We start from the raw sequence: 27,487 nt of genomic DNA, 5'->3' as shown, positions 1-27,487 counted from the left end.
TTTTCCTCCTATTTAGCATATCAATTATACTTCAAAAAAATTTTAATGGTTGTCTTAGAAGTTTGCAATATATATTAGGACTAATGTAAGTCCACCTTCAAATAACACTACACCGCCTCACGGGTAGCACAGGTACTTGTAACCCAGTGTCCCGATTCCTCTCTTCCGTCCCTAGGACACCGCTGCCACTCACCTTACACGTGCGACAGTTACCCAATACACTGTCACTAATATTCAATATTACTCTGAAAAACAATGACCTTTTATTTTGCTTAGGAGTAAGACAAGTAAAAGATTTTATTTTACCTTCACTTATTCCCTCTCTGATCCTTTTCCCTTCTCTGGGTAGATCCGAGTTTCTTGCGTCACTTCCTAACTCTCTGACGAACTTCTAAAGCCTCTCCCAAGACAAGTGGGGCCAGTGGCATAGAGTCCTCTGAGCCGCCTAGAGCGGCCCGACAGAACCCTAGGATCTGATTGGCCGGTAAGCTGGCGGCGGGGCGGAAGTTCCTAGCGGGCGTTTCCGGTCTGGCGGGTTAACCCTCGCCGGCCTGGTGTGTGGGGTACGTCTACCTTTCTCGGCGGGGCCGAGGGAGTCCTGGCCTCCCCTCGCGCGGAGGTGCCTGCGCCGCTGCGACAGGCGGGACGGCGCGGGGCTGGCCGAGCCGGGGGAGCGCCTGCTCGTGTGGCCTGAGGGGCGGGCCGGGCGGAAACCCGCGCGGGGGTGGGGTCCGGGCTGCCCCGGCGCGGAGGCGGGGCGGCGGGCAAGAGCCAGGCTTCACGGAGGAGGCGAAGTTTAGGCACGGTCTGGGGATGCACCGAACCTGTGCTTTTTCTCAGATGAGAGAGAGTACCTTTCACTCATTAGGGGTAGGTTCAGTGAAAGGATGAAGTCGCGAAGGCTGTGCAGCGAGGGGACGTTGGTGCACATCCCGGCGCTGAACAATCCCAGGGCCCATTCATTCGCTCGGTGGGCGCCCAGTACACACTGCCTTGGTGATGATTAAGATTTACTGGGTTTTGTTTGTGGTTTGCGAACACTATGCGAAGCACTTTATACATTTTTCTCACTTAACTCAAAATAGTCACTTAAGGTAAGTGGTGATGTTCTCATTTTATGGTCTGTGGAGAAACACGTCATTTACTCGAGACCCTTCGTTAGGAGGTGGTGTATCTGAGATTGGAACTCAGTCTGGTGGAGCCCAGGACCTATGCTTCTAACAGGAGTGTTACGTGCCTCCCACATGAGGCTGAAAGGGGAGGCAGAGTGCATTTGTGCACTTGTGCACTTGTGCACAGCACACAAAGGGCGTGAGCACCAGGGACCTGTCAAAGGCAAGCCCTGGCTGAGGACCGAGAGGCTGCCTCTGGCCTGGGTGGCCTGAGGAGGAGATTCTGGGATGGCCCAAGAGAAATGAATTGGGCATTAATAAGCTTGGGTTCAGCTGTCAGTTAGAGCCCAACAGAGGCTTAAGTGACGAAGGTGGGGCAGGCAGGGTTTGTTCTGGGTTGTGTCTCTGAGGTTCCCTGGGTTTTACCCTCATGGTCACACTAGACAGAAGTGTTTCTCCTTGTTTCTTTTTTATCATCAGGGAGGAAAAGCCTTTTCTAGAAGCCTTTTTGAAAACTTCCCTTAACATCTTGTTGACCAGAAGATGGGCCTAGGGCCAAAGTAGCTGGGGCCAAGGAAAGTGGGCACATTTCTACCTGAATTAAGGGGTCTGTTTGCATGGAGCAGGCTGTGGGGGCAGAGGCTGACTGTGTGTCAGAGGCCAGTTGGAAAGGTTTTCATGGGAGTGACACCCCGTGTCACCTGTCACCCTAAATTATCACCAGATCTGTGGTTCTAAATGTCATATGTATGCTGACAGTTACCAGTGTATACCCAGCCAGCTTCAGCCTCTCTCCTGAAATTTGGACTTGTGGATCGAAATGCCCTCATTCTCCACTTGTAGGTCTGATAGGCATCTTGAACATAACATGTACAAGACAACTTTTAATTTTTATCCTTCAGATATACTTCTACGGTCTTCCTGGGTAATTGGAGATTTCCTCATCTCAGGTGTTTGGGCCAAACATCTTGGTGTTTCATCCCACATCTAATTTGTCAGCAAATCCTGTTGACTGTACCTTTGAAAGGTATCTGCAATCTGACTGCTTATCACCTGCTACCACCATCTGGTCCAAGACACTATCGTCTCTAGCTGTGTTATTGCTGGGACCTTCCGGTTGGTTTTCCTGCTTCTACCCTTACACCCTCCTCCCTGCCCCCTAGTCCATTTTCAAAGCAGCAGCCGGAGCAGCCACATGTCAAGTCATATCACTCTGCCCAGACCTTCCAGATGCTCCTAATCTCATTCAGAATAAAAGCCTAAGTCCTGTAGCCCAAAAGTTACCCCACCCCACTCTGTCTTGCCCTCCCCTACTCTGCTTCAGCCCCTCTGGTCTCCTTGCCCTTCCTTGAACACGTCAAGTATGCTTGCACCTTGCAACCTTTGCACTTGCGCCTCCCCCTGCCCAGGATGTATCTCCCCTGATACCTACTTAGTGCCCGCCCTCACTCCATCCATATCTGTTTTGATGTTACTTTATCAGAGGTGCCTTCCCTGGCTGCCTTTCGTAAAATATCTCCTCCCAACAGTTGCTGCCCTCATGCTGCGTGTTGTTTCTCTTCCTTATCCCCTGACACAAGCATCATGTCTGTCAACTTCCCTACGGCTTGTGCACTGCTGTAGAGTAGGAGCTTGTTCTTCTTGTCCTCAGCTGTTTGCCCGCTGCCCAGGATTCTCCTGGGTGGGCCTGAGATGCAGACCGTCGTCTCCCCTTGTCAGGTGCACCGCCGGGGACCTGGCTTTCCCGTGTGGCCTTGTTATGCTGTCGTACTACGGGCTGCTGGGGAGGCTTCCTGGGGGGGCAAGGGAATATATAGTCTCAGGCCACTGGGTGCTGAGACCATTGTTCCTTCCTGGGGATTTCAAGTAGCCTACAACTGGGTCTCTGCTGCCACAGACCTCTTGAGGTACAGGCGCGGAAGTCTCAAGTTGCTGTGGGGAGCAGAAGGCGGGTCAGGCTCCATCACACTCTTCCCTTTTGCTACAGCTCTGCCTGCCTCCTCGGGACAAGCTTGGAGACCCAGTGATGGCCCACAGGCAGCTTTTTCCTGGGCCCCAGGTGAGTGGTCTTCGTGGAGACGCCTCAGTGTGGCCTCAGCCCTTTCCTGGCTGGAGTCTCCACGGTTCCCTCTGAGGCACTGGTCTCAGGGTAGTTGGCTCCCTGTCTTCATTGATGTCCTCAACCCTTGGGTTCAAGTCCCTGAAATGCACTCTGGACTGTATCATCTCACCCCTGGACTGGACACAGAGGAGGGCAAGGAATGGGCAGGTAAACACGAGGCAGAATGGTGTCTGCCCCAAAGAGCCCGCTCTTGTGGGGAAGGCAGTCTGGTGCATGTGCTCAGAGGGGTTTTGCCCATCCTGAGCCTAGTGCCTCCCTACCCCCAGGCCCATCCTGGGGTTGCAACAAGATCTTGTCATTCCAGGTCTTAGTTTCCTTCGAGGAAGTGGCCGTGCTCCTTTCCCAAGAGGAGTGGGGCCATCTGGGCCCTGCTCAGAAGAGGCTCTACAGGGATGTGATGCTGGAAACCTATGGGAACCTGGTCTCGCTGGGTGAGGCTCTTCCCAGGAGCTCAGCTCTGGGCTTCCTGCTCCATGAATGGCTCTGGGAACTGGGGCTGGGCTCAAGGCTCAGAGACTTCTCACCCCCTGGGCCCAGACATGGGGCATTTGTGACCCTGGGCCCAGGCAGGCCTGGTCTGGGCAGAGGAGGGGACAGGTGGTGCCAGGGACTCCCCCAAGTTCTTTGTAGGAAGTATGGGAGGAGAACATTATTCATTGAACGCCAAGTATATTCATATCCCCTCAGTTAATCTTCATGCATCTTCGAGGTTGGTGGTAGGATACATAGTTTATAGGTGAACCTGAGGCTGACAAATATCACTTCATTAAGTTCACACAGGCTGTCAGGGCAGATCTGGGATTTGCATCCATTTAGCTTCAGAGCCCTGCTTTATACCTGCCTTATACTTAGTCTGCTGTACATCAACACCTCCTCTACCATGAGTCTTCTGCCATGATGTGTTCAGGCCCCAAGTCTGTCCCTTAACTGTGACCCCCAGAAGAGCTGGGTTTGACTTTTCTTCCGCTGGGACAGAGGCCTACTTCTGTGTCCATGCTTTGGAGACCAGGTGGCAGGCAAGGTCATGACAGCACACAGAGGCTGCCCACGGGGCCATCCTGCCCTGGACCTGGATGAGTTGTCAATCTTGCTTTCTTTCTCTGGAGCAGGACTTCAAGGTTCCAAACCTGATGTCATCTCCAAGCTGGAGCAGGGGGAAGAGCCATGGACCCCACACTCACCAAGAATTGAGGGGAGCTGGATTCGGAGACGCAGGCGTGCAGGTGAGTCTGCAGGAACACCCCCACGTTCTCGTGCCCCTGCTGGCAGGTGCCACCACTTCACCAGGCCAAATTGCGTCACCACCAGAGCTTTGCTTTCCTTCTCCACCTTCTTTCTCTTCTTTTCTCTTTTTTGCTATTAATGGCCCCTATTCTGTGCCCCTGAATGGGGTCATGTTTACCTTACCCTAGAAGATGCTCTTTCAGTTCCTGAAAAGAGCTCGGGCGTCTCCCTAGCAGCTGCCTCCCTACCCTGGCTGCCTCTCAGTCGTTTCCATGTCACCCAGTCCTCAGGCCTTGCTGGCCAGCTCTGCCTTGGCTGCTGGAGACACCACTTGGAGGGTCCACCTGGAGGCTTGCCATCCTGCCCAGACTCTCACCCCTGCTGTTCACTCAGAGTTCCCAGGCTGATTCTGGGCTTCGGAGAAACGCGTGACTTAGGGCTGCTTCTTGTGTGGCGAAGGATTTGGGCATGTACATAGTAAGCAGAGCAGAGTTCCTGTGCTCTTTGCTGCATGGCAACTAACATTGCCTGGCCTGTTGTGCATTCCTAGCACTGTGCTGGCACAGTGAACTTACACAACCCTCCAGCATCCCTGCAGAGTTGGTGCTCAGGAAAATGAGGCACAGAGAGGTTCAGTTGCTAGCCCGAGGTCACACAGCCAGCCGGGGACAGAGGTGAGTTGGATCTCAGGTGGACTGGCTCCCTACGCCTTTTTTTTTCTTTTTAAAAACAGCTTTTTAAAGGTATATTTAGCATATAATATGCTATGCATATTTTTTAAACTTTTTAAAAAATAAATGTATCTTATTTATTTTTGGCTGCTTCTGGTCTTCATTGCTGCGAGCGGGCTTTCTCTAGTTGCAGCGAACAGGGACTACTCTTCGTCGCAGTGCACAGGCTTCTCGTTGCAGTGGCTTCTCTTGTTGTGGAGCACAGCCTCTAGGTGCACGGGCTTCAGTAGTTGTGGCACGCGGGCTCAGTTGCTCCACAGCATGGGATCTTCCTGGACGAGGGATCGAACCTCTGTCCCCTGCATTGGCAAGCAGATTCTTAACCACTGCGCCACCAAGGAAGTTCCTGCTGTACATTTTTAAATGTACAATTTGTTAACATTTTTGCATATGTATGCACCTGTGAAACTGTCCACTATGGTAGAGATAGCAAACATATTCATTACCCCCAAAAGTTTTCTCATGTCTCTTTGTAATCCCTCCCTCTCACCGCTTCCCACCTCTATCCTGAAGCAATTACTGATCTTCTTACTGTCACTATAGATTACATTTTCTAGAGTTTTACATAATTGACATCATGGAGCATGTATTTTTTTTTTTTTTTGCCTGGCTTTTCTTGACTCACATAATTATTTTGTAATCCATTCATGTTGTGTGTCAATAATTCAGTTCTTTTTTATTTCTGATAAGTATTCTGTTGTATGGATATACCACAATTTGTTTATCCATTCTCTGTTAATGGACATTTAGATTGTTTCCAATTTGTGGTTAATACAAATAAAGCTGCCATGAACACTTGTGTACAAACCTTTGTTTGCTTGGCCATACATTTCCTTTTCTCTTGGAAATACCTAGGAATAAAATGGCTGCATTACGTGGCAGGTGTTTATTTAAACTTTTAGGAAACTGCCGAAGTGCTTTCCAAAGCAGTTGTACTATTTTACATTCCCACCAGCAAGGATGAGAGTTCCATTTCCTCAACTTCCTTGCCAACAGTTGGTGTGGTCAGTCTTTTAATTGTAGCCACTGTGATGGGTGTGTAGTGGTATCTTATTTTTAATGATTAAAGATGTTGAGCATCTTTTCATGTGCTTGTTTTCCTTCTGGATTTCTTCACTGGTGAATGTCTGCTCAGATCTTTGCCTATTTTTTAATTGTGTTTTTCTTTCCTTATTGTTGATTTTAAAAGAGTTCCTTTCTAAATACAGGAATGTTCTATTTACAGGTCCTTTATCAGATATATACTTTGCATGGATTATTCTCTCACTCTGTGCCTTGTTTTTTTATTCTCTTAACAGTGTCTTTTGAAGAGTAGAAGTTTTAAATTTTGGTGAAGTCCAGTTTGTTAATTTGTTCTTTCATGGATTGTGCTTTTGGTGTCATATCTAAGAAATCTTTGCCTAACCCAGAAGATTTTCTTCTTTGAAAAGAAAATTTTATAATTTAAAATTTTGGGGTGTTGCATTTAAGTTTTGATTCATGTTGAGTTAATTTTTGGTGTGAGGTATGGATCCAAGTTTAATTTTTTACAAGTGAATGTCCAGTTGTTCCAGTACCATTTGTTGAAAAGACTATCCATTCTCCACCTGCACTGCCTTTTTACCTTTGTCAAAAAAATCAGTTGTCCATGGGAGCTGCCTGATGGTCTAGCGGTTAGGATTTGGCACTTTCACTGCTGTGGCCTGGGTTCAATCCCTGGTTGGGGAACTGAGATCCTGCAAGCTGTGTAGCACAACCAAAAAAAAAAAAAAGAGAGAGTTGTCCATATATATGTGAGGTTATTTGGAGCTCTCTGTTCTCTTCCGTTGTTCTATTGTCGATCTTTATACTCCGACACCACACTGTTGTGGATGCTTCATTAAAAGTCTGGAATCAGGTAGCATTTGTCCTCCAATTTTGTTCTTCATTTTCAGAGTTGTTTTGGCTATTCTAGATCCTTTGTATTTTCATATGAATTGAAAAATCAGCTTATTGCTATCTGAAAAAAGTCCTGCTAGCATTTTTGTTAAGATTGCATTGAATCCATAGATCAGTTTGAGGGAAATTGACATATATTGTTTTCTAACCCATGAACAAGATGTATGTCTCCATTTATTTGTCTTAATTTCTCAGTAGTATTTTATACTTTTCTGTGTACAGGCATTTTACGTCTTTTGTCAGATTTATTCCTAAGTGTTTCGTATATTTTTTATACATTTATTTTATTGAAGTATAGTTGATTTACAAAGTTGTGTTAATTTCTGCTGTACCGTTTTATATATATATATATATTCTTTTTTTTAATTTATTTGTTTTATTTATTTATTTTTGGCTGCATTGGGTCTTTGTTGCTACGTGTGGGCTTTCTCTAGTTGTGATGAGCAGGGTCTACTCTTCGTTGCGGTGTGTGGGCTTCTCACTGGGATGGCTTCTCTTGTTGCGGAGCACAGGCTTTAGGCGTACGGGCTTCAGCAGTTGTGGCACACGGGCTCAGTAGTTGTGGCTCACGAGATCTGGAGCGCAGGCTCAGTAGTTGTGGCGTACGGGCTTTGTTGCTCTGCGGCATGTGGGATCTTCCCAGACCAGGGCTCAAACCCGTGTACCCTGCATTGGCAGGCGGATTCTTAACCACTGCACCACCAGGGAAGCCCTCTTTCATATTTTTCATGTTTTTGTACATGGTATTTTTTTTAATTCCAATTTCCAGTTGTTTATTACTTATAAATAAAAACAGAATTGATTTTTGGGTGCGTACCATGGGAACAGTGGGCATGTAAGGGAATGGGCCCATGATGGCAGGAAGGAGTTAGGGGTAACAAAGTGCTGGAAATAAACAGGTGGTACCATGGCCTCTTGTTTCTCTCACCTGGATTTTCCCTGATAAAACATAACCGGTTAAACTTACTTTTAGGGTCCCTCTTAGTTTCTCCACATATAATGCACCACCCTCTGTGGGGCACACAATCTGTTAAACATCGTCCCCTGGTGACCCTTTTTTCAATCTTGTCTTTCCTCCTTACCTGGACTAAGAAGTGGTTCATCTCCCAGGAGAGGTCTGATGTCTGAGCCCATAGTGTCCAGGGGAAGAGAAACATCAACCGAGACAGAGGTGTCCAAGGAGGAGTAGACAGGACCACGTCAGGCTGTGTTGGATTTGATTCTTATCCTAGGAGGGTGGAAAGCTATGGAATGTGTATTTAAAAATAATTTATTTTTGTGCAGTGAACATGTGTCATTTTAGTAGAACAACAGAACTAATCCCTGTAGAGAAGTGTGGTGACAAGAATAAAACATCACCCCAAATCTTGCGTTGCAGAAACGTTCATTCTCGGCATTAGGTGACGGTATTTCATGGACCCCAGATGCATTGGCCCGACCAGATAGAAGTTTGTCTCCCTCGTGTAACAGCGTCCCTGTTTGGTGGATTCTCAGTTTGACATGCTTGTTAGGAGGCCAGCTCGTCTGTCTTGTTTCTCCGCCACCCTCTTGAGCGGCATGCCTAAACACTCACCTCCAGGTTTAACACTGGGTTATGGGAGAAGGAGAGAGTGGAGGAGGCCATTTCACTGCCGTGGAGTCTATGACCTTGTCTGTGACCTTGAAGTTGCCCATGTCGCTTCTACTCACATTCCACTACTGAGAATTCAGTTATGTGGCCACACCTAATACTGTTATTTTCTTAGTGGTTGCTCTGGAACTTACCGTGTACATCTTAACTTATCAGAATCTACTTCTGGTTTATACTAGCAATTCCAGTGACTATAGAATAGTTATTCCTATAGAACGCCATTTCCTCTCCTTCCTTTTTGTTTTTTGTTGTTGTTGTTGTTTTTAAATATTTATTTATTTATTTGGCTGTGCCAGGTCTTGGTTGCAGCATGCGGGATCTAGTTCCCTGACCCAGGGAACCTGGGCCCCCAGTCTTAACCACTGGATCACCAGGGAAGTCCCTGTCCTCCCTTTTTGTGCGTTGTTGTATATCTGTGTGTGTTACAAATTCAACAATACATTCTTATAGTACTTTATATAATTTTATGTCTGTCGTGGAAACTAAAAGAAGAAATGAGACCAGCATATATGTATACAGTTTGTTATATCATCTACTTTCTTATTCACCATTTCTCTTCATTTGTTCCTGTGCATTTAAGTTACATCTGCTGTCGTTTCCTTACTCCAGTGTATCTTTCCTCTTACCCACCTCCTTTGTGCTGCTTTTGTCACGTGCAATACATTTCTATCTGTGATATTGTGATTTATAATAAGAAGTATGTATTTGGTCCTCATCCCGTTTCTGGCACAGAGCTCCTAAAACCCTCGGAATTTCCGAAGTAATGAGAGTAGTGAAAATTGCTCTGTTGTTTTTGAAAATGCCCTAGCAGTCCAATCCAGTAAAATCTGGGCAGCAGTATTTTTAAAAGTCAGTCTTGGAGGTTTGTTGTGACTCAAGGAGGCTGGATGCAGAAAGGGATCCCCCACCCTCTCAACCACACTCACCAGGAATTTCACCTCTTTAGGTTGGAGTTGGAGGGGATGATAGGTGCTGGTGGCCTAGCCTGGTGAGATGTGGGGAGCTTTCCCTGGGAGCTGCAGGGAGAGGGAGCCCCTTCTTGGCCCCACCCAAGAGGAGTAGAGCATCTGTCATGCTGAGCTGGGCGGGTGGAGGTGTAACGGGTTAGGGCTCACATGCCACACGCTCTTGCTGCTCTTGCCAAGTTTTAGTAGATTTTCTTGAAAAACCGTTTTTTCATTTGCTTTTTGCTCTTAGGACAATTTCCAGAGACATTAAAATGGTTGTTAGTTGGGGTTGGGTTTTTTGTTTTGTTTTAATAGTTCTTGCCAGCTTTGTTTTGCTGTGACTTGGATCCATGGAGTTTATTACACTGTCATCAAAGTGGAATTTCCTGACTTTCAATTTTGAAGAATATTTTTGCTGGACGTAGAATACTAGGTTGGCAGTTGTATTCTTCAGTACATTAAAAATGTCCTTCTGTCTGCCGTCTTCCACTTCTGAAGTCGAAAAGTCAGCCTGCGATTTTATTTTGCTTTGAAAGTGATACTTTTTTTTCCTCTTGCTGCTTTTAACATTTCTTTTTTTGGTTTTCAGCAGTTTGGTTATGTTATACCCATGTGTGGTCTTCTTTGCATTGACATTACTTAGGGTTCTTCGAGCTTTCTGAATCTATAGCTTATAGACTTTTGTCAGTTGTGGGAAAACCTAGGCCAAAATTTCTTAAATTATTTCTTCTATTCCTTTTCTCCTCTCCTCCTGGGATTTTGAGAATATACACATTACACTTTCTACCTTGTTGCACCTGCTTCTTATGCTCTTTTCTGTATTCCCTGTCCTATTTTTTTCCTTGCTGTGTTTCAATCTGAATACTTTTCAGATATTACTTAACGCACCTTTCAGTTACGTAATCCTCTGTTTTGTTACCTGCTATCTGCCAATGTACTGTCTTGTCTGTTGAACTCATAATTTCAGTTTTCATTTGATTTCTAGTGAATTCTCTATCTCTTTGTTTTCTTACATATACTAATCATGGTTTGTTTGTTTTAAGCTGGTTCTTGATAATATCTGAATTGCCTGTGGGTTTGTTTCAATTGTATATTTTTCCCCTGGTTTCTTGTCGTTTAGTCTTTTTTTTAAAACATGATTTCTGATATTCAATTGTATCAGTTATTATAGATTAAAAATTATAGAGGCTTTATATGATGTTACATTCTTGAAAGAGGATCAAGTCTCCTGGCAGACAGATAAAATGCCATTGGATCACCTTCCCATGTTAAGGGGTTGGTCTTAAGCTTTGTTAGGGCTGGTCTGATACTCAGGGGAAAATTCCCTACTCATTGTTCCCCTTTGAGGAATGTTAGGGACCTGGTTCATTATTCTGAAAACCAGTAAATAAAACAGTCAAGGATTGATTCTGCTTTTACTAAATGGGTTATCCTTCAGGATAACTAGACAATTCATGAGTAAAAGTTTCTTCATAGAAACTTTAAGGTTTAAAAAAAAAAAAAAAAAGGTCAAACCTGAATCCTGAGATACCAGCTAAAAATTCTAAATACAGAAGACAACTAATCATACCACCTCCTTCCTCTAACCCTGTACAAAGAACACCCAGCAGTAAAATATCTTCTACCTAGGGCAAAAACAAAGGAATTGCCTCAAAAAACCAAATAGCCCTAGGTAAAGACTTGCAAATTTTGGCATTTGGGGGTGCCCTGGACTTATAGCCACCATCTCATTCAAATGCCCTTCTGATTCATAAATACCCTCATTCATAGAGTTCCCAAGTATCTTTTTATTGCCTCAATTTAAAATACAAACAGGCATCAACTATAATTCAATTTAAAAAAGAACTAAAAAAATAATAAAAGTAAATTAAAAATAAACTAAAATACAAACAGACAACCAAGGATCCCTGACATCTGAAGCAGCATGAACTGGTGTGAGCCGTTGCTTCTTTTTTTTTTTTTTGGCTGCTTTGGGTCCTCGTTGCTGCACGCAGGCTTTCTTTAATTGAGGCGAGCGGTGGCTACTCTTCGTTGCGGTGCGCGGGCTTCTCACTGCAGTGGCTTCTCTTTGTTGCAGAGCACGGGCTCTAGGCGCATGGGCTTCAGTAGTTGTGGTGCGCAGGCTCAGTAGCTGTGGCTCGCGAGCTCTAGAGCACAGGCTCAGTAGTTGTGGGTCACGGGCTTAGTTGCTCCGCAGCATGTGGGATCTTCCTGGACCAGGGCTCGAACCCGTGTCCCCTGCCTTGGCAGGCAGATTCTTTTTTTTTCTTTATAAGTGGTGGTAGGAGTTTATTTATTTATTTATTTTTGCTGTGTTGGGTCTTCGTTTCTGTGCGAGGGCTTTCTCTAGTTGTGGCAAGCGGGGGCCACTCTTCATCGTGGTGTGCGGGCCTCTCACTATTGCAGCCTTTCTTGTTGCAGAGCACAGGCTCCAGACGCACAGGCTCAGTAGTTGTGGCTCATGGGCCTAGTTGTTCCGTGGCATGTGGGATCCTCCCAGACCAGGGCTTGAACCCGTGTCACCTGCATTAACAGGCAGATTCTCAACCACTGTGCTACCAGGGAAGCCCCGGCAGGCAGATTCTTAACCACTGCACCACCAAGGAGGTCCCGGAGATGTTGCTTCTTGACTCATAGATCACTCTGTTCTGTGGTCTCTTTTTTTGTCACATTCTTCATTCTGTTTCCTACCTGGTGAAATAGCACCTCTTGACAAGGATCATCTTTTTAGACTCTGGTTCCAGGATGTTGAAGACTCTTAACTCCTCAGATACTCCTGACAGAAGCCACAGGAATTCAGGACCTTTACCATCCGCAACCTGCCCCTTCAGACTGCTCCTAGGTTTCTAGAATGAAGTATTGTTTGCTTTTTACCTTTCAGACTTGAATGGTAAAAATCAGTCCCTTTGAAGTACTGGGCGTAGTTCTGCAAAGACAACTTAGCCCAGTGTTAGATCCCACCCAGTTAATATTTTCAGCTCAGTCTCTCAGTTCTGGCTAAACAGTCTGAAAGTGACAGCTCTAATAATAACCACTGTTTACAAAAGAGAGAGTCCATTGTGCTTTCGCAGTCTCTCAAAACTGAGAGGCTACCCTCTCACAGTTCTCACCAGGTTGTCCTTCCACTGGTCTTTGTAGCCACATGATTCAGTGCTTTTGGCTGGGTGGTTTTGTTTTTGGTACATTTCCTTTCACTGAGTCTCAGAATTCAGTTGTGTCACAGTTTTTACAAATTTTCAGGTACTTTTATCCATTGGGAACATGTGGTGTGGACTGTTGTACACATTTGGCTTTTTTGCCTTGTGCTATACCTGCTATTTGAATGGGTAGGTTGCTTCTTTGTTTCTATTTTTCTCTGTTTTCCATGATTTACTTCTGTGAAACCAAGTTGTCCACATCAAATAATTTTTCCCATTATGTGTTACTCAGTATACCCTTCATTCATTATATATCATTTGTGATACATTTACTTTTCAACAAATGTTTGAATGCCTGTTATGTATAAGCCACGGAAGATGCCTTTTTTACAGAGTGTGCAGCAGTGACATCAGTGTAGGTGCTGACCGTCCAAGCCTCCACCACTGACTTCCCCATCTCCCTCCTCGCCTTCTTTTTTTTTTTTTTTTTTTTTTTTTGATGTGGACCTTTTTTTTTTTAAGTCTTTATTGAAGTTGTTACAATATTGCTTCTGTTTTATGTTTTGGTTTGAGGCATGTGGGATCTGAGCTCCCTGACCAGGGATGGAACCCTCACCCCCTGCATTGGAAGGTGAAGTCCTAACCACTGGACCACCAGGGAAGTCCTCCCTCCTCACCTTCTGAGGGCGCCTCTCCCTCAGGTCACACCTCGAGGTTCCTGCTCCATCTGTGCCTGGTTAGCCCATCTGAAATGGAGGCGTTTCACCTTGGGTTTCTTCCCTCCCTCCTTTCTTCCCTCCTTCCTTCCCACACCAGCTTTCATTGCTCTGAGAGCATGCTTCTCTCTCCTCGCCTTCTCTTTTCTCTTCCCAGTAAGGTCATTTTTGGTTTTGCATTCTGAAAATCCAAATCCTCCTAGGAGATAATTGTTTCATATAAATGTTTCTATTTATGCTCTAAGTATTTCCCATAGTAAAACATGAGTAACTCTTCTTTTTTTTTTTTTTTCAGGTTATGTCTCTAGGAAGGAAAAAAAAGAATTGACTCCAAAGCAGGAAATTTCTGAAGAAATGGAATCCCAGAGAACAAAATTAGAAGAGCTTGTAAGGAATATTTCCAAGGAATCTGATTTTGAAGAGATGACTAAAACTGAGGGAAAGCTAAATAATTGCTGGGGGAAATATGCAGTGGAGGGACTTAAGAAGGATTTCCCCCAGAAGAGTAATTTCAGGCCAGTGACAGTGACACATGTGAAAACCCCCTTGGGGGAAAGAGGTCCGAAATTCAGTGCAGCTGAGGTAAACTGCGCTGCAGATGCAAGTTCTGTCAGAAACTGCAGACTGTCTTCAGGGAAAAGTCTCCACCAGTGTGTGTCATGTGTAGAAAACTTCCAAACGAGTAAGGACCTCACTAACCTCCAAAGTTTCTGTGTAGGAGAACAAGCCTGTCAGGCAGATGTGTTTGTGAAAGTGCCTGGGCAGAGTTCAGTTTTCAGTGAGAACCAGAGGATTAACAGTCCAGAAAAAGCCTTTGAAAAGTGTGCTGTGTGTGGAATAGCTTTTGGTCAGAGCAGAGCTCTCATTCAGCACCCGGGAATTCACAGTGGAGAGAAGCCCTGCGGGTGTGAGGAAGGTGGCAGAGCTTCCCATGCCCGTCCCTATGCCATGCAGCACTGTAACACTTACACTGGAGAAAGACCCTGTGAGGCTAACGAATGTGAGAAAGCTCTTAGCACATGTCCGTCTTACATTCAGCATTGTCAAGTTCACACTGAGGTGAAGCCCCATGAGTGCAGTCAGTGTGGAAAAGCCTTTAGTCATATCTCTAAACTGATCCATCATCAGAGAGTGCATAGTGCAGAGAAGCCATACATGTGTGTGGAGTGTGGGAAAGCCTTCCGGAGACAGTCACACCTCACTCAGCATAAGAGAACCCATTCTGGAGAGAAACCCCATGACTGTGCTGAGTGCGGCAAAGCCTTCAGCGCACGATTGTCTCTCATTCAACATCAGAAAACTCACACAGGAGAAAAGCCCTATGAGTGTAACGAATGTGGAAAATTCTTTAGCCTGAACCGAACCCTTATTGTTCATCAGAGAATCCACACTGGAGAGAAACCCTATAGGTGTAATGAATGTGGAAAATCCTTCAGTCAGCACTCACAAGTTATTCAACATAAGAGGGTTCACACTGGAGAGAAGCCTTATATTTGCAATGAGTGTGGGAAATCCTTCAGTGCTCGCCTGTCCCTCATCCAGCATCAGAGAATTCACACTGGAGAGAAACCTTATGGGTGTAATGAGTGTGGGAAAACCTTCAGTCAAAAGGGACACCTTACTCAGCATCAGCGAATTCACACTGGAGAGAAGCCCTATGAGTGTAATGAGTGTGGAAAAGCTTTCAGCCAGAGTTTTAATCTCATTCACCATCAAAGGACACACAATGGCGAGAGGCCCTATGAATGTAACGAGTGTGACAAAGCCTTCAGTGTTCTCTCCTCCCTTGTCCAGCATCAGAGAGTGCACAACGGAGAGAAGCCCTACGAGTGCCACAGCTGTGGGAAGGCCTTTAGTCAGGGCTCACACCTAATCCAGCACCAGAGGAGTCACACTGGAGAGAAGCCCTATGAGTGTAGCAAGTGTGGGAAAACCTTTGGACAGATATCCACCCTAATTAAGCATGAGAGGACACACAATGGGGAGAAGCCCTATGAGTGCGGCGACTGTGGGAAAGCTTTCAGCCAGAGCGCACACCTCATCCGCCATCGAAGAATTCACACTGGGGAGAGCCCTTACACGTGTAGTGACTGTGGGAAGGCCTTCAACGTCCGCTCCTCCCTCATTCAGCATCTCAGGGTTCACACCGGCGAGAAGCCTTATGAGTGCAGTGAGTGTGGCAAGGCCTTCAGCCAGCATTCACAGTTTATTCAGCATCAGAGGGTTCACACTGGAGAGAAACCCTACACATGCAGTGAATGTGAGAAATCATTCAGTGCACGCTTGTCCCTTATCCAACACCAGAGAATTCACACTGGAGAGAAGCCCTATAAATGCACTGAATGTCAAAAATCCTTCCGACAAAGCTCTCACCTCATTCGACATCAGAGAATCCACAGTGGAGAGCGACCTTACATGTGTAGTAGATGTGGGAAAACTTACAACCAGAGAATATCTCTTATTAGTCATGAGAAAGTTCACAGACTCCACGGTGGAGAGCAAACCTGTCGGCGTGACGAGTGTGGGGAGCTCTTTGGCGCACAGGCAGCATTCATGCAGCACCGGAAGGTTCATAGTGGAGAGTGACTCACTCTGTCTGATACATTCTTCACAGTTTTACAGCAGGAGAGTTCTACTGATAAGAAACCTCACTTTATGACTTTCCTTTTGGAAATTCAGCTCTTAAGGAATTAAACTATCTCCCAATGTGCTGCTCACTGAAGGCAGGCTGCTGAATTACGTGGTAAATGTTCCAAGGTAACATGCCTTCCCTCAGACCCAGAGGATGGCTCTCTGCTTGAGTGTTTTAAGTGAATGCAACTTAAATATACTTTCCTAGATCATGTTTTTATAGCACCAGACCTTAGTGTACAGTTAGGTGTTTCATTTGGCCCCTGTCTTTCTTTTCTTTCCTCTTCATCATCTATTTCAGCTTCAGGAAAAGTAACTGAGATCCTTGAACTTTCGAGTGTGATTGGGTTGGGGTTTTCTTATTTGTTTGTTTGTAGGGCCTTTTCAAAATGTTTTTGTTCTATTTTGAGGGATATGATACCTTTAACTTCAAAGGGGTTGTCCCTTTTCAGCATCCGGTAATCCACAGAGGTGAGAAGGCATATGAGTATAAGTAGAGTTTGTTAAGGAATGAGGTGAGGCTTGTGTGTAGATTCAAACTGTTGAGATGGTGCTAGGAAGTCAGGTGACTCATGTAAACTGGGGTTTCCTACAGGGTAATTTGAAAACAAAAAAAACCATGAATTGGAGGGGTGGAATAGGCATAAAGTAGACACAGGCTCGCGTGGGACCTGGGACACAGCTTACAGATTCTGTTGGTATATTCTAGATCCACTTCTGAGGGAGAGAAGGTGAGTGGTTGGAGCTGTTCCCTTTCACTGGGCGGCCTCGCACCGAGCAGACTCTGGTGAGGAGGGCAGGTCCTCCTGCTGCCAGAGGACAGGATTCCAGGTGAGGCAGGGACACGGCATTAAGCACCTTTTCATGGGTAGGTTATCGTGCAGGCTGTTTGTCAGCCTTGGACCCCTGTCTGCATGCTGTAAACATGCTTTTGTCCCTCCTGGGAGCTGTATTAGTCAGTGGTGTCTCAGTGCCCATGGTCCTCCCACCTGATGCTTGAGGTGATGCTAAACATCCTGGGAGCTGATTTCCTGAGCACAGTCTTCAGAGTGGCTGCCCCTGGTTCATCACGTGTGGTTCGCTGCAGTGTCCTCAGAACCCCATTCTCCAGAAGTTTCTATGGCACTTCCTTCTGTTTTTGTGGAGGAAAGAGTAGCATCAAAATGGGCTGAAAAAGGGTTATAAATATGAGAGATTCAGCAGAAGGAGTCTGTGAGAGACAGTTCTAGAAACAAATCTGGCAATTGAAAGTGGCTGTTGAGAGTCTGATGAGAAGTTGGTACCATGTGTGAACCCTTGAGAAGGGGCTAACAGGATCTGGCACGGGCTGCAGTGGGACGGCGCTTTATGAATAAGGCAGGGTAAGAATGGAGTGAAAGAGGAGCAGTGAATTGCTTAATAGCTGGACATTCTATTCTTTTATAGTATCCTTTTCAATAACAAGTTTATTCCTATTTTCCTGCTTTATTAAAGAAACTTTCTCTTAGAAGTTAACTGACCTTTTTTCCTTATGTTGACTTGACCTATGGCTCAGGCCTTATTTTCCAGGCTCTTGTCTATATAGCAGTAGTATTGGTCTTTACTTGTTTTAGAATTTTGAGGAGCTGATTGAAAAATCTGCCTCTTAATGATACTTCTCCTAAGCACACTTCACCACAAATAGCTTTGACATTTTTTAAAACTGGAATTAATACACTGTGATAATAATGGTTATCATGTGCTAGACAAAAATTCTGACTGAGTCAACAAACCTTTACCTTTTTACCTTAGTGTGTGCGAGGCACTGTGATGAATGCTTCTCCTGGGTTTTCTCATTTAATCTTCACATCACCTCAGTGAAGTAGGTACTTTTATTAGCCCTGTTTCACAATGAGACTGAGGCACAGAGAGGCTGCTCGGGGGCGGCTCTGGTACCACATGGCTCTGCCGCCCACAGTCGTGGATCCCCCTCTGGGCACCTGCCCCAGGCCCACACCCGCTGCACCCCCAGCACCCCAGGCAGGGAGCTTGCAGTCCTGAGGCTGACCCATCTGACTAATTCTGGCCCATTGAAGTTGTATGTTTCACTTAATGTGGTTTGGTGGATAGGTCTTGTAGATGTGTTATCAATGAAGGAAAATGGGAAGATGGTCCAAAGTTGGGAGCCTCTGGCTTGTGACTTTACTAATCATTGCCCGATTGCCATGTTCCAAAAAGAGAGGGCATGTCTGTCTTTTCCTGAGGTGACTGGACACCTTCATCTCCTGAGCTGTGTCCGAAGCTCCTCCCATGGCTCTCCTGGCTTCAGTCTGAGATGGGGCCTTGGAGCTTTTTATCCAGTTACACCTTCTGCTGTAGAGAAAGGACTTCTGGAAGGAAGGAAAAGAAGTTCCCTGTTCTTGCTCCAAGGATCTCCTTGGCGTCCTTGCAAGAGACACAAGGACTCGGAGGCTGTGGCAGTGTCTTCCTTGCAGCCATACAATTAGAATGCCAAATCGGGAGGAAATATTTGGGGTTTTTTTCTTTATACATTCATCTTTACATATGGTGGACAGTTTACTTAATTGAGAACCTCAGCTTTTATTCTAATTCTCTGTTTTAGGTTGTGTGGCTAACACGTCTTTATGAGTAATTCCTGCAGTGAGTTTGGATTATGTCTTAGTTTTCAGTTAAATGTTTTACCCAAAATGTACTGAATTTTATTTACATAGCTAATGTTGTCCATTTCAGTCATAAATATCCCTGTTAGCCAGTCTTACCTAGCTGGGCGATGGCATTAGTATTGATTGGAGCCAGACTGTCTCCTGACGGTTCGAAGCCTCTCTGTGCTGCATGGTGAGGAGCACAGGGCGCCCATCCACCTGGTGCCGCCTGGCGTCTTAAACCCAGCCAATTACCTGCGGTTGAGAAGGGCATTTCGGTTTCCCCAGTTGATGCGAAGAAGCTGTTTCTAAAGGAGTTTTGTGACAGTGCCAGCAGATGTACAACCTTCCAAAATCCCCCCTGTGGCCCGGGCTTTCATCACCTGAAAGGTACTAGAAACAGGGAGATGGACAGTGGCCAGGACAGTTTTGACATTCAGGAGGTTGAGCTCTGGTCAGCAGACATCGTACCGTCTGTCTAGCACTCATCCCGAAGATGCCCCTATTCCTGCTGCTCTATTTGGTCGGGCTCAATACCCTCACACGGGGAAGAATAAGGATATTTTCAGGTCCCCCTGGAGCCGCTGTTCTGGTGAGGTGACAGGTGTTCTCTCTCACCTACCTGCTGCACAGCAGGCAGGTGAAGTCTCCTGCCTTAGATCTCCATGTATTGGTAGTTCTTGCCACAGGCTGTGTGGGATTATGACTGGAAGGAACTCAGGGCAGTTAATACTTGGAGGAAGACATTGTTTACTACTCATTGAACTAGTAGAGTTGGTTGCAGTTTGGATGATCTGCTCCCCATGAAACACTTTTGTAGCCTAACCGGACTTGGGGGCCGGACATTGGCAGTAGGTGGGGTTGGTGTGGGGGTGTTGAGAAGGGCCCCTACCTTCAAGCTTGTGCGGCAGGAGCTGCCCAAGGACTCAGCCTTCCTGGCAGACAGCCGTCACTATGAGGGTGTGGGTCATGGGGCCCAGCCAGGACCTACTCCCTGTGTGGGTGTCAGGAGTGTCATATTTGTAAATCCAGAGTTGTTTTGTTAGTTCTGGTGTCTGCCTATTGCCAGAACATGGGATTATTAGGTAAAATTCCCAGAGACTTTGGGTGGCCTTTGCTGTCAGGAGAAAGGACGCCCCAGACAGTGGGGGCAGGTGCTGAGGGGTCACAGGAGCCCTTCACTGTTCTTGTGTCTGCCTGTCTTATGGTATTTCCACTGATGCCTTGGTGTGGTGGACTCCTGAGGATGACCCATGTCCTTGACCTCCACCACTAGCTCTTGAACCACAACTGAAGATGTGAATCATAAGGGAACCAAGATCTGCTCTTTCTGCTGTAAATGACGGTCTGCCCATAAGTGCCTGTTAATGTGTTGTGTGTTCCCCTGCCAATCCTACGGGTTTATCATGTGTAGTTGACATTTCTTCTTTCCCCACTAATTTAGGTTTTACTTGAGTTTCATGCGTTTATTCACAAGCGTTGAAAGGTAGCGGGTGGATTCCATTATTGCTTATGTTCATGCAAGAGTGGGTAGCAAGTGACTCAAGCTGCTGCCTTGAGTCTGAGGACCTGAGTTTCCAGGCAGCGGGACTGCACTGGGATGTTTTCACTTTAACACTGCATACGTGCAGCATCTTCTGTGTATCTGAAGATGGGACCAGAAGAAAACTGCAGGATGGAAGTTTGAGGGGTTAGTTGTGGGCACTAGGGCTCCTAGTTGTAAGTAACAGACACCTACTTAAGATAACCTGAGCAAAGAAGGGAGCACCATCTGTCAGGATCCAGGGGGGTCTTACGGGGCCCCAGGTGAGGAAACAGCTGCAGTCAGGAACTGGAAAGGTTTCTGGATTTCCCACCCCTGGATTGTATCCTGGTTTCCCTGCAGACCTGCCTTCTCAGTTTAATAGTGCACTGGGCTGAAAAACTGGCTGCCACCACAGTTACTGGGTTCACATCTGCTTCTTCCAAGAGACCTGCCAGAATAAGGCTGGGAACTTAGTATTTTAATTCATATTCTAAGGAGAGGATGCTGTCCAGTCTCTGGTCTGGTGTCCATTCACGTACCCATAAACCTGTGGGACTCCAATGAATGTGGCCATGGGTGCAGAGTTTGGGGAATGGACTCTGGCCCACCTGGGTTGGATGTCAACACCTGACCAGTTGGCTGTGTCCAGAGGGGCAGGATGGCTGCTGGGGCTACTGTATTTGTTGAGTGGACAAGAGCAGATCCTTGAATAGGGCGTGGGGGCATTAGAAGGCCATGTAGGTAGCGACCTAGGAAGGGATAGCTGGAGGACAGGAGGGCCTTGTGAATGGGAAAGGGGCTGGAAAGGAACCTACTGCTCTTAGCAGAACTTATGAGCCCCCAACCAGCACCAGGCTCTATGGGAGAAATAGGCACCAGAATTGGCCTGGGCAAGTCCTGCCCCGACCTTAGCAACCTGCTCTGGGGACTCAGATAGTCCTAGCAGCATCGGCTTTGGGCTTGGCCACATCTCCAGGTGTTGGAGCATCGTGCCAGGTGTGGCCTGGTCTGGACAGAGGGTTAGAGTGAGTGCAGGGGGTGGGGGGACAGGGGTAGGTCTGGGATGGTGCACAAAGATGCTGACACAAGGGCATCTGGACTGAGGTTCCAAGTCCCTAAAATGTGGGCTTGGGGTGGGGGGGCATCTCAGCTGCTCCTGAGTCTGTGAGCTCTACAGAAGAGCTAGGGTTCAGCAGTTGTGTTCCAGGCCTGACTCCTGGAGACATTCCTTCAGCAGTGGGCAGAAGTGCTGGCAGATGCCCTGTCCCTAGCATGGGGGCTGCACCACGTGGTCTAGCACCCCTGTGTCCAGCCTCCAGGATTTCCTGCCTCCGCCACCAGCCTCTGCTACAAAACCTGCTAAAGCTTCTCCACTGCTCAAGGTATTCCCACAACCGACCTGTATGAAAAGATGGGCAAAGCTCATTAGTAATCGCGGGCCTGCAAAATGATATCACTGTGAGATGCCGTATTACACTCACCAGATTAGCAAAAATTAAAAGTTTGATGACGACAAGTGTTGCAAAAAATGTAGAGCAACAGTTACTCTCACACACTGTTGATAGGAATGAAGTTGGAACAACACACTGGAAAATACTCCGGCACTGTTAATAAAGATGCAAATAGCCCACAACCCAATTCCACTCCTACACATACACACAGCAGAGACTTGCGTGAAAACCAGGAGATGTGTCCCAAAATGTTCATAGCAGCTGTGTTTGTAATAGCAATACCTGCTAACAATCTAATGTAGGTGGAAAGACAAAAGGTTTTATTCATACATACAATGGAAAACTTTATCAGAATGAATTACCCTCAGCTACCCGCCTCAACATTCTTGAGCTGTCACCTTGCAGTGGAATGTGGGTTTTCCTAAATACACTCCAATTTTGATTGCTTCTAGCAACTGAACCCCAGCGTACTCAGGGGATGAGTGCAGTGTGACCTGAGAGGGAATGCCTCATAGCAAAGAATGGCAAGACTTTGTCAGTTTACTATCAACAGAAACCTGGGTAATGTAAATGGGAATAGATTCTAGGGCTGTTAGACTAGAGGAGAGAATGTACTGAATTTGTTACATGGCAGATGGCTAATTCAGGGAGCTATCTCAGCAGCGACTGGCTGATGGAAGTCTGTATGCGGTGTGGCCTGCATTGATGAGGCTGGTATGTCAGATCTGCCTGAATTCACAGTGCAGGACAGTCAGAGGCTCGGGCGATGGGAATGCTGGAGTGGATGCTGTGGGACCTGCCCACCCACCCTTGCCTGTGTCCTCCAGGAGAGTCTAGAGACACTTCTTTCACCCAGGCTTTGAGAAATGCGTTGGTGATGGGCGTGCCAGCATCCATGAAAGACTACAGTGGCTATTTTCTATAGGCTGGGAATGATGGTAAGAGGGGCTGTCATGAAAATGGTTTCCATGCTCAGTGGGGGTGGTCAAATAGCAGACAGTAGCATGTAACCCTTTCAAAGACAGGGCAGTCATGTCACTGTAACAGGCCCAGGGCAAGAGTAGTAATAGAATTGTTTGACCACATGTTTTGGCCCTGGATAATGGTGATGGTGACTGAAATAAGTAGGCAGCCTACTAAAGGTTATATCAATACTAGTGAAAAAAACATTAAATCTGGTGAAAAGACACCTGAACCTCATGAAAGAAGAAGAGGCAAGCTTTCCCTTGGGGAAAGACCCTGATACTCTTCCCAAAATTTATACTATGTTTTATTCTCTCCCCCAAAGGGAATGTGGCCATTTGATGGGGTAACTGTACATTAGAAGACAGGAAATACCCACACTTTTCAAGGATGTGAAAGTAAAAATTAGCTCGGACTCAGAAAGAAAAAATCTGGTAAACTGTTCATCAGGCTAGAATAACAGACACAGATAAAAAAAACAGCTTCAGAGTTAATAGGAAACAATATTTCTCCCAAAGAGATGTGCAGCTACAAAATGCAACATTCTGCCTCTGCTTTCTTGCTCGTGGAGAAACTTTATTCTGTAACATCAGCAAGTGTTGGAAACGACATCAAGAATGAAACACCCCACTCTTGGTGGATCTAAGTCACTGACGCAGAGGAGCAGCCTTGATTTACAGCTGGAATCAGATAATGAGTTTTGGACACCACGTTCCACATCTAAATTTTGTGGTTTCCAAGGAAACAGGAGCTTAGGTCCATTTCACAGTCCAGACCTGAGGATGACCCACGATGACTCAGCCCTGCCTTGCCTGCCTATCAAGACACTGCTCCACTTAGATTTCACCTAAACTCCACCCCTCCCAAGTCCTGTAACAACTCTGTTTTCCTTTCTTTGGTGAGACACTTGTCGTTCGTGTGTTTGTTGCCCTCACTGTAATGGATCTATAACCCTGACTTTGTCAGAGTATAAGTGGTCTGAGGTTGATTGGGCTATGGCAGGGGTTACTGGACTCTGGCTCTGAATTGATGTTAATTCAAAATCTTGTTCAGCAGCCAGTGTAGGAGCTTAGGGAGTCAACGGGCAAATGAAGTTTTAGCTCAGGACCATCTCATGGTAGGATCGGAGGGACCCAAAAATCACCCCATGGTATTTACCCAGATCAAGAATACATAGGAGGGGTACACACACTGACCATGTCAGAATCCTCACGTGAGTCCTCTGGCTCATGGAGCGAGGGCTGTTATGATAGAAATATTTGGATTAGACAGGACAGGAGGTGGGTCCAGCTCCCCCCTGGTATACTGGATTACTCTGAGCAAACTAAACTCTCAGACTGTGCTTGTGGGCAAAATGGGGATAAAAATACCAATCTCTGAAGGAGTATTAGGGGGTTAGGTAGAACCAAGTTTACAGAGTAACCAGTGTGCTGCTCAGAACACAGCAGGGGCAGAGCAAAGCCAGCTCTCTTCCCTGCCACCCTTGTCAGAGAAGCAAGAACTGTAGAAAGAGCATATCGCCTTTGGAGAGGGACAGCCTGGGTAATAATCCTACCTCTACCTCACTGGCCTGTTTTCTCATTTGTAAAAAAGAAGAGGGGGTGGGGTGTGGGGCAACTCGTATTACAGAGAGATTTATGTGTGATAACCCATGGAACGTTGTGGCATCATTTTTTCCCAGAGAGCACTCTCTTACCTTAACAGAGAACTAGTATTGTTGATTCATGGGTTCATGTAATCGCAAACATATAATTAGTACCTATTGTGAGTATGGTTCTAGATGCTGGGGACAGAGCCGTGAATGAAACAAAATCCCTGCCCTCATAGAGCATACATTCTAGCATGGGAGAAAGATGGTGAGCAGATAAATGGACGGTGGTGAATGCTCCAACATTCTGTTTTTCTATGAAGAAAAATAGAGGGGGGAAGGGAGTAGAATAGCTGGGCATGGAACAGAAGAAGTAAGGTATCCTTTCCATCTACTACGGCTGAAGGAACACCTCAGGAAGCTCTCATCTTAGAAGAATACAGCAAGTAGCTGCAGGGCCCGGGTCCCCAAGCCCTGCATGCTGCGTGCCCTGTGATGGGCACAGTTGTTTCCCCCTCAACACTGCAGGCCTGCTTGAGGGTGAGGACTGGTCTTTATTTGCTTCCATATCCTAAGCATTTCATGTAGACCAGTGGTCACTGCGTGTTTCAAACACTGGCCAACCATGGAGAAATCTCAAGTCACTCGTTCCCCACCTCTTACTTCCAACTGCACACCCTTGGGAAGAAGTTAGGGGATCAGATTTCTGGGTTTGGGATCACAGGCTTTGATCTAGTGCACCCAGGCTCCAAGGACTGACAGCTCCCCTAGGTCCCGGGAGCTAAGGGAGAACAGGGCAGTGGGAGGGAGTGCAGGCTGCCCAGAACCCACCTCTAGCAGATCCTCCCTGAGGCAGCAGACCTGCCAGTCTTCTGCATGGCATTTATTGTGAGAAAAACTAGAGAACCAGGCTACGGCAGCCCTGAGACCCAGGAAGCAGCAGAGAATCAACGTGGAAGCTGGGAGCCCCACGGAGCTTCCATTCAACCCACGCGTTCATTCTCACACCTCCAGATGCTTGGCCCGTAAAGCCCTGGGGAAGGTGGGAGAGGGGCCGGAGCCAGGCTGTCTCAGGCGTGCACACGTGTGGGCGGCAAGTGCAGACAGTCTTCTGTGACATCCCGAACCAAAAGAGCCAGGGCCAGTCTAGCAGTGAGGCTGGGTAAGGTCAGCAGGAAGGGCGTGGAGGGCAGTGAGTTGAGGGGAGTCCGCACGAGGGCATGAAGCATGGGCCCCAAGGTCTGAGAAAGACAGTGCATGCACCTGCAGTGAGGCTTTGGGGCGGGTACAGGAGGGCTGCTGGGGAGCGGGAGTCTAGTCCTCAAAATGTGGGGCTGCTTGAAGACAGCACGGTGTTGGCCACTGGGAACACTTGAGGCCCCAGGTGTAGAATGGGGTGCCCTGGAGAGGAGCGGTGGAGCTGCTGCTGGCACAGTGAGGGAGCAAACTCTGCGGTGTTAAAGCAGTGAGGGGCCTCCGCAGGATGGAGCCATGGGGAGTGAGCAGTGACCCCCCCGGGGTCGCATCAAGAAGGCTCCAGAGGGCTTCCCTGGTGGTGCAGTGGTTGAGAGTCCGCCTGCCGATGCAGGGGACACGGGTTCGTGCCCCTGTCCGGGAAGATCCCACATGCCGCGGAGCGGCTGGACCTGTGAGCCATGGCCATTGGGCCTGTGCGTCCGGAGCCTGTGCTCCGCAACGGGAGAGGCCACAACAGTGAGAGGCCCGCGTACCACAAAAAAAAAAAAGAGAGAAGGCTCCAGAGAACACCCCCCAAGGCATCAGTTGGCCACTATTTGGTCTGTTGAAACCATGGTGATGGGCTCCCCCTTTGAAACCGAGAAGGTGACCCTGATGATACCTGAATCGCCTTTATGACCATTCTTCCCATGTCTTGCAGAAAAGTGCACATCATAGCTAAATAGCTCTATGGTTCAGTCCTGCGGGATCTCAGAAGTGTTGCTGCTCATATAATCCCATAATCTCTTTACTGAGTAATAACCTAGCCACATCCGTGGTGTCCTCTTCCAAACGTACTTTCTCATTTTTTGCAATATGGACAGGCTGAGAATTTTCCAAATCTTTACATTCTAGTTCCTTTTTGCTTAACAATGGCTCTTCAATTCACTTCACTCCTCTCACATTTTACTCTAAGAGTCACTCCTTCAACACTTTGCTTATGAATCATCTCAGCTAGAGACTTCCCTGGTGGTCCAGTGGTTAAGACTCCACACTCCCAAAGCAGGGGGCCCAGGTTTGATCCCTGGTCAGGGAACTAGATCCCACATGCCACATCTAAGAGCCCACATGTCACTACTAAAGATCCCGTGTGCCGCAACTAAGACCCAGTGCAGCCAAATAAATATTTTTTTTAATCTCCTCAAAAAAAAAAATCTCCTCAGCTAAAAATCCAGTTTTATTGCTCAAGTTCTACTTCCCACAAACACAATTCAGCCAAGTTCTTTGCCGCTTTATAACCATGGTCACCTTTCTTCAAATTTCCGATAGCATGTTCCTCTTTTCCATTTGAGGCCTCACCAGAATGGCCTCTACTGTCCATATTTCAACCGACATTCTATACATGATTACTTATGTATTCTCCAAGAAGACGGGACCTCTCTCTACAGCTCTCCTCTTTTCTTTTTCTTTTTTTTTTTTTGCAGTGTTTTATAAGGACTCTAGTTCTGTGTCTTATAAGGACACTAGTTCTGTCAATGGCCACGCCCACATGACCTCATCTAAACCTAATTACCTCCCAGGGGTCCATCCTCCAGATACCATCAGTTTGGGAAGTTAGGCTTCAACATATGAATGTATGTTGGGAGGACACAAATATTCAGTCCATAACAACTAGTTTTGATTTCTTCTTCATTTTTTGCTTTTATCTAGTTTTATGTTTTGGTTTTGTTTTTTAGCAATCAACCATTTAACAGAAATTTTCAGGCTTCACTATATAGTTTGTCTTGTGAAAAGCAATTTTGGATAGTTTTTATGGCCCATTCTTATTTTCAGTTTTTTCCCCCTTTTTTTTCTTCTAAATTTATTAAATAACTTCTTCTCAATACATTTCTTAGTGGTCTATTATGTATTACAGTAAAAACACCACCATCTCATGAATTAGTTTAGAATTAAATGATTTTATTGCAAAGTTGATGAAAAACACTACTTTTCAGCC

General features: G+C 46.5%; 1 protein-coding gene across 8 annotated transcripts; it reads left to right on the top strand.

Annotated features, from left to right (window-relative positions):
• Window positions 1-564: 564 nt before the first annotated feature.
• On the top strand, window positions 565-23,629 carry LOC113605002 (zinc finger protein 252-like). Of its 8 annotated transcripts, none has more exons than XM_027078029.1 (5): window positions 565-1,094; window positions 3,100-3,171; window positions 3,539-3,665; window positions 4,344-4,457; window positions 13,832-23,629. In XM_027078029.1, the coding sequence occupies exons 2-5, from the start codon at window positions 3,139-3,141 to the stop codon at window positions 16,120-16,122; spliced, it is 2,565 nt and encodes an 854-aa protein (XP_026933830.1). In that variant the 5' UTR covers window positions 565-1,094; window positions 3,100-3,138; the 3' UTR covers window positions 16,123-23,629. The 8 variants fall into 8 exon arrangements, with proteins under 8 accessions (XP_026933830.1, XP_026933829.1, XP_026933828.1 ...); XM_027078028.1 differs by having other exon boundaries at window positions 565-2,139; XM_027078027.1 differs by having other exon boundaries at window positions 565-2,228.
• Window positions 23,630-27,487: the final 3,858 nt, after the last annotated feature.

Source organism: Aethalodelphis obliquidens, unplaced genomic scaffold (genome assembly GCF_003676395.1).
Source record: "Aethalodelphis obliquidens isolate GAN/ISIS:26980383/991018 unplaced genomic scaffold, ASM367639v1 scaffold41, whole genome shotgun sequence".
Lineage (NCBI taxonomy): Eukaryota > Metazoa > Chordata > Mammalia > Artiodactyla > Delphinidae > Aethalodelphis > Aethalodelphis obliquidens.
Note: the sequence above shows the minus strand (reverse complement) of the source record. Positions and strands in the feature narration are given on the sequence as shown.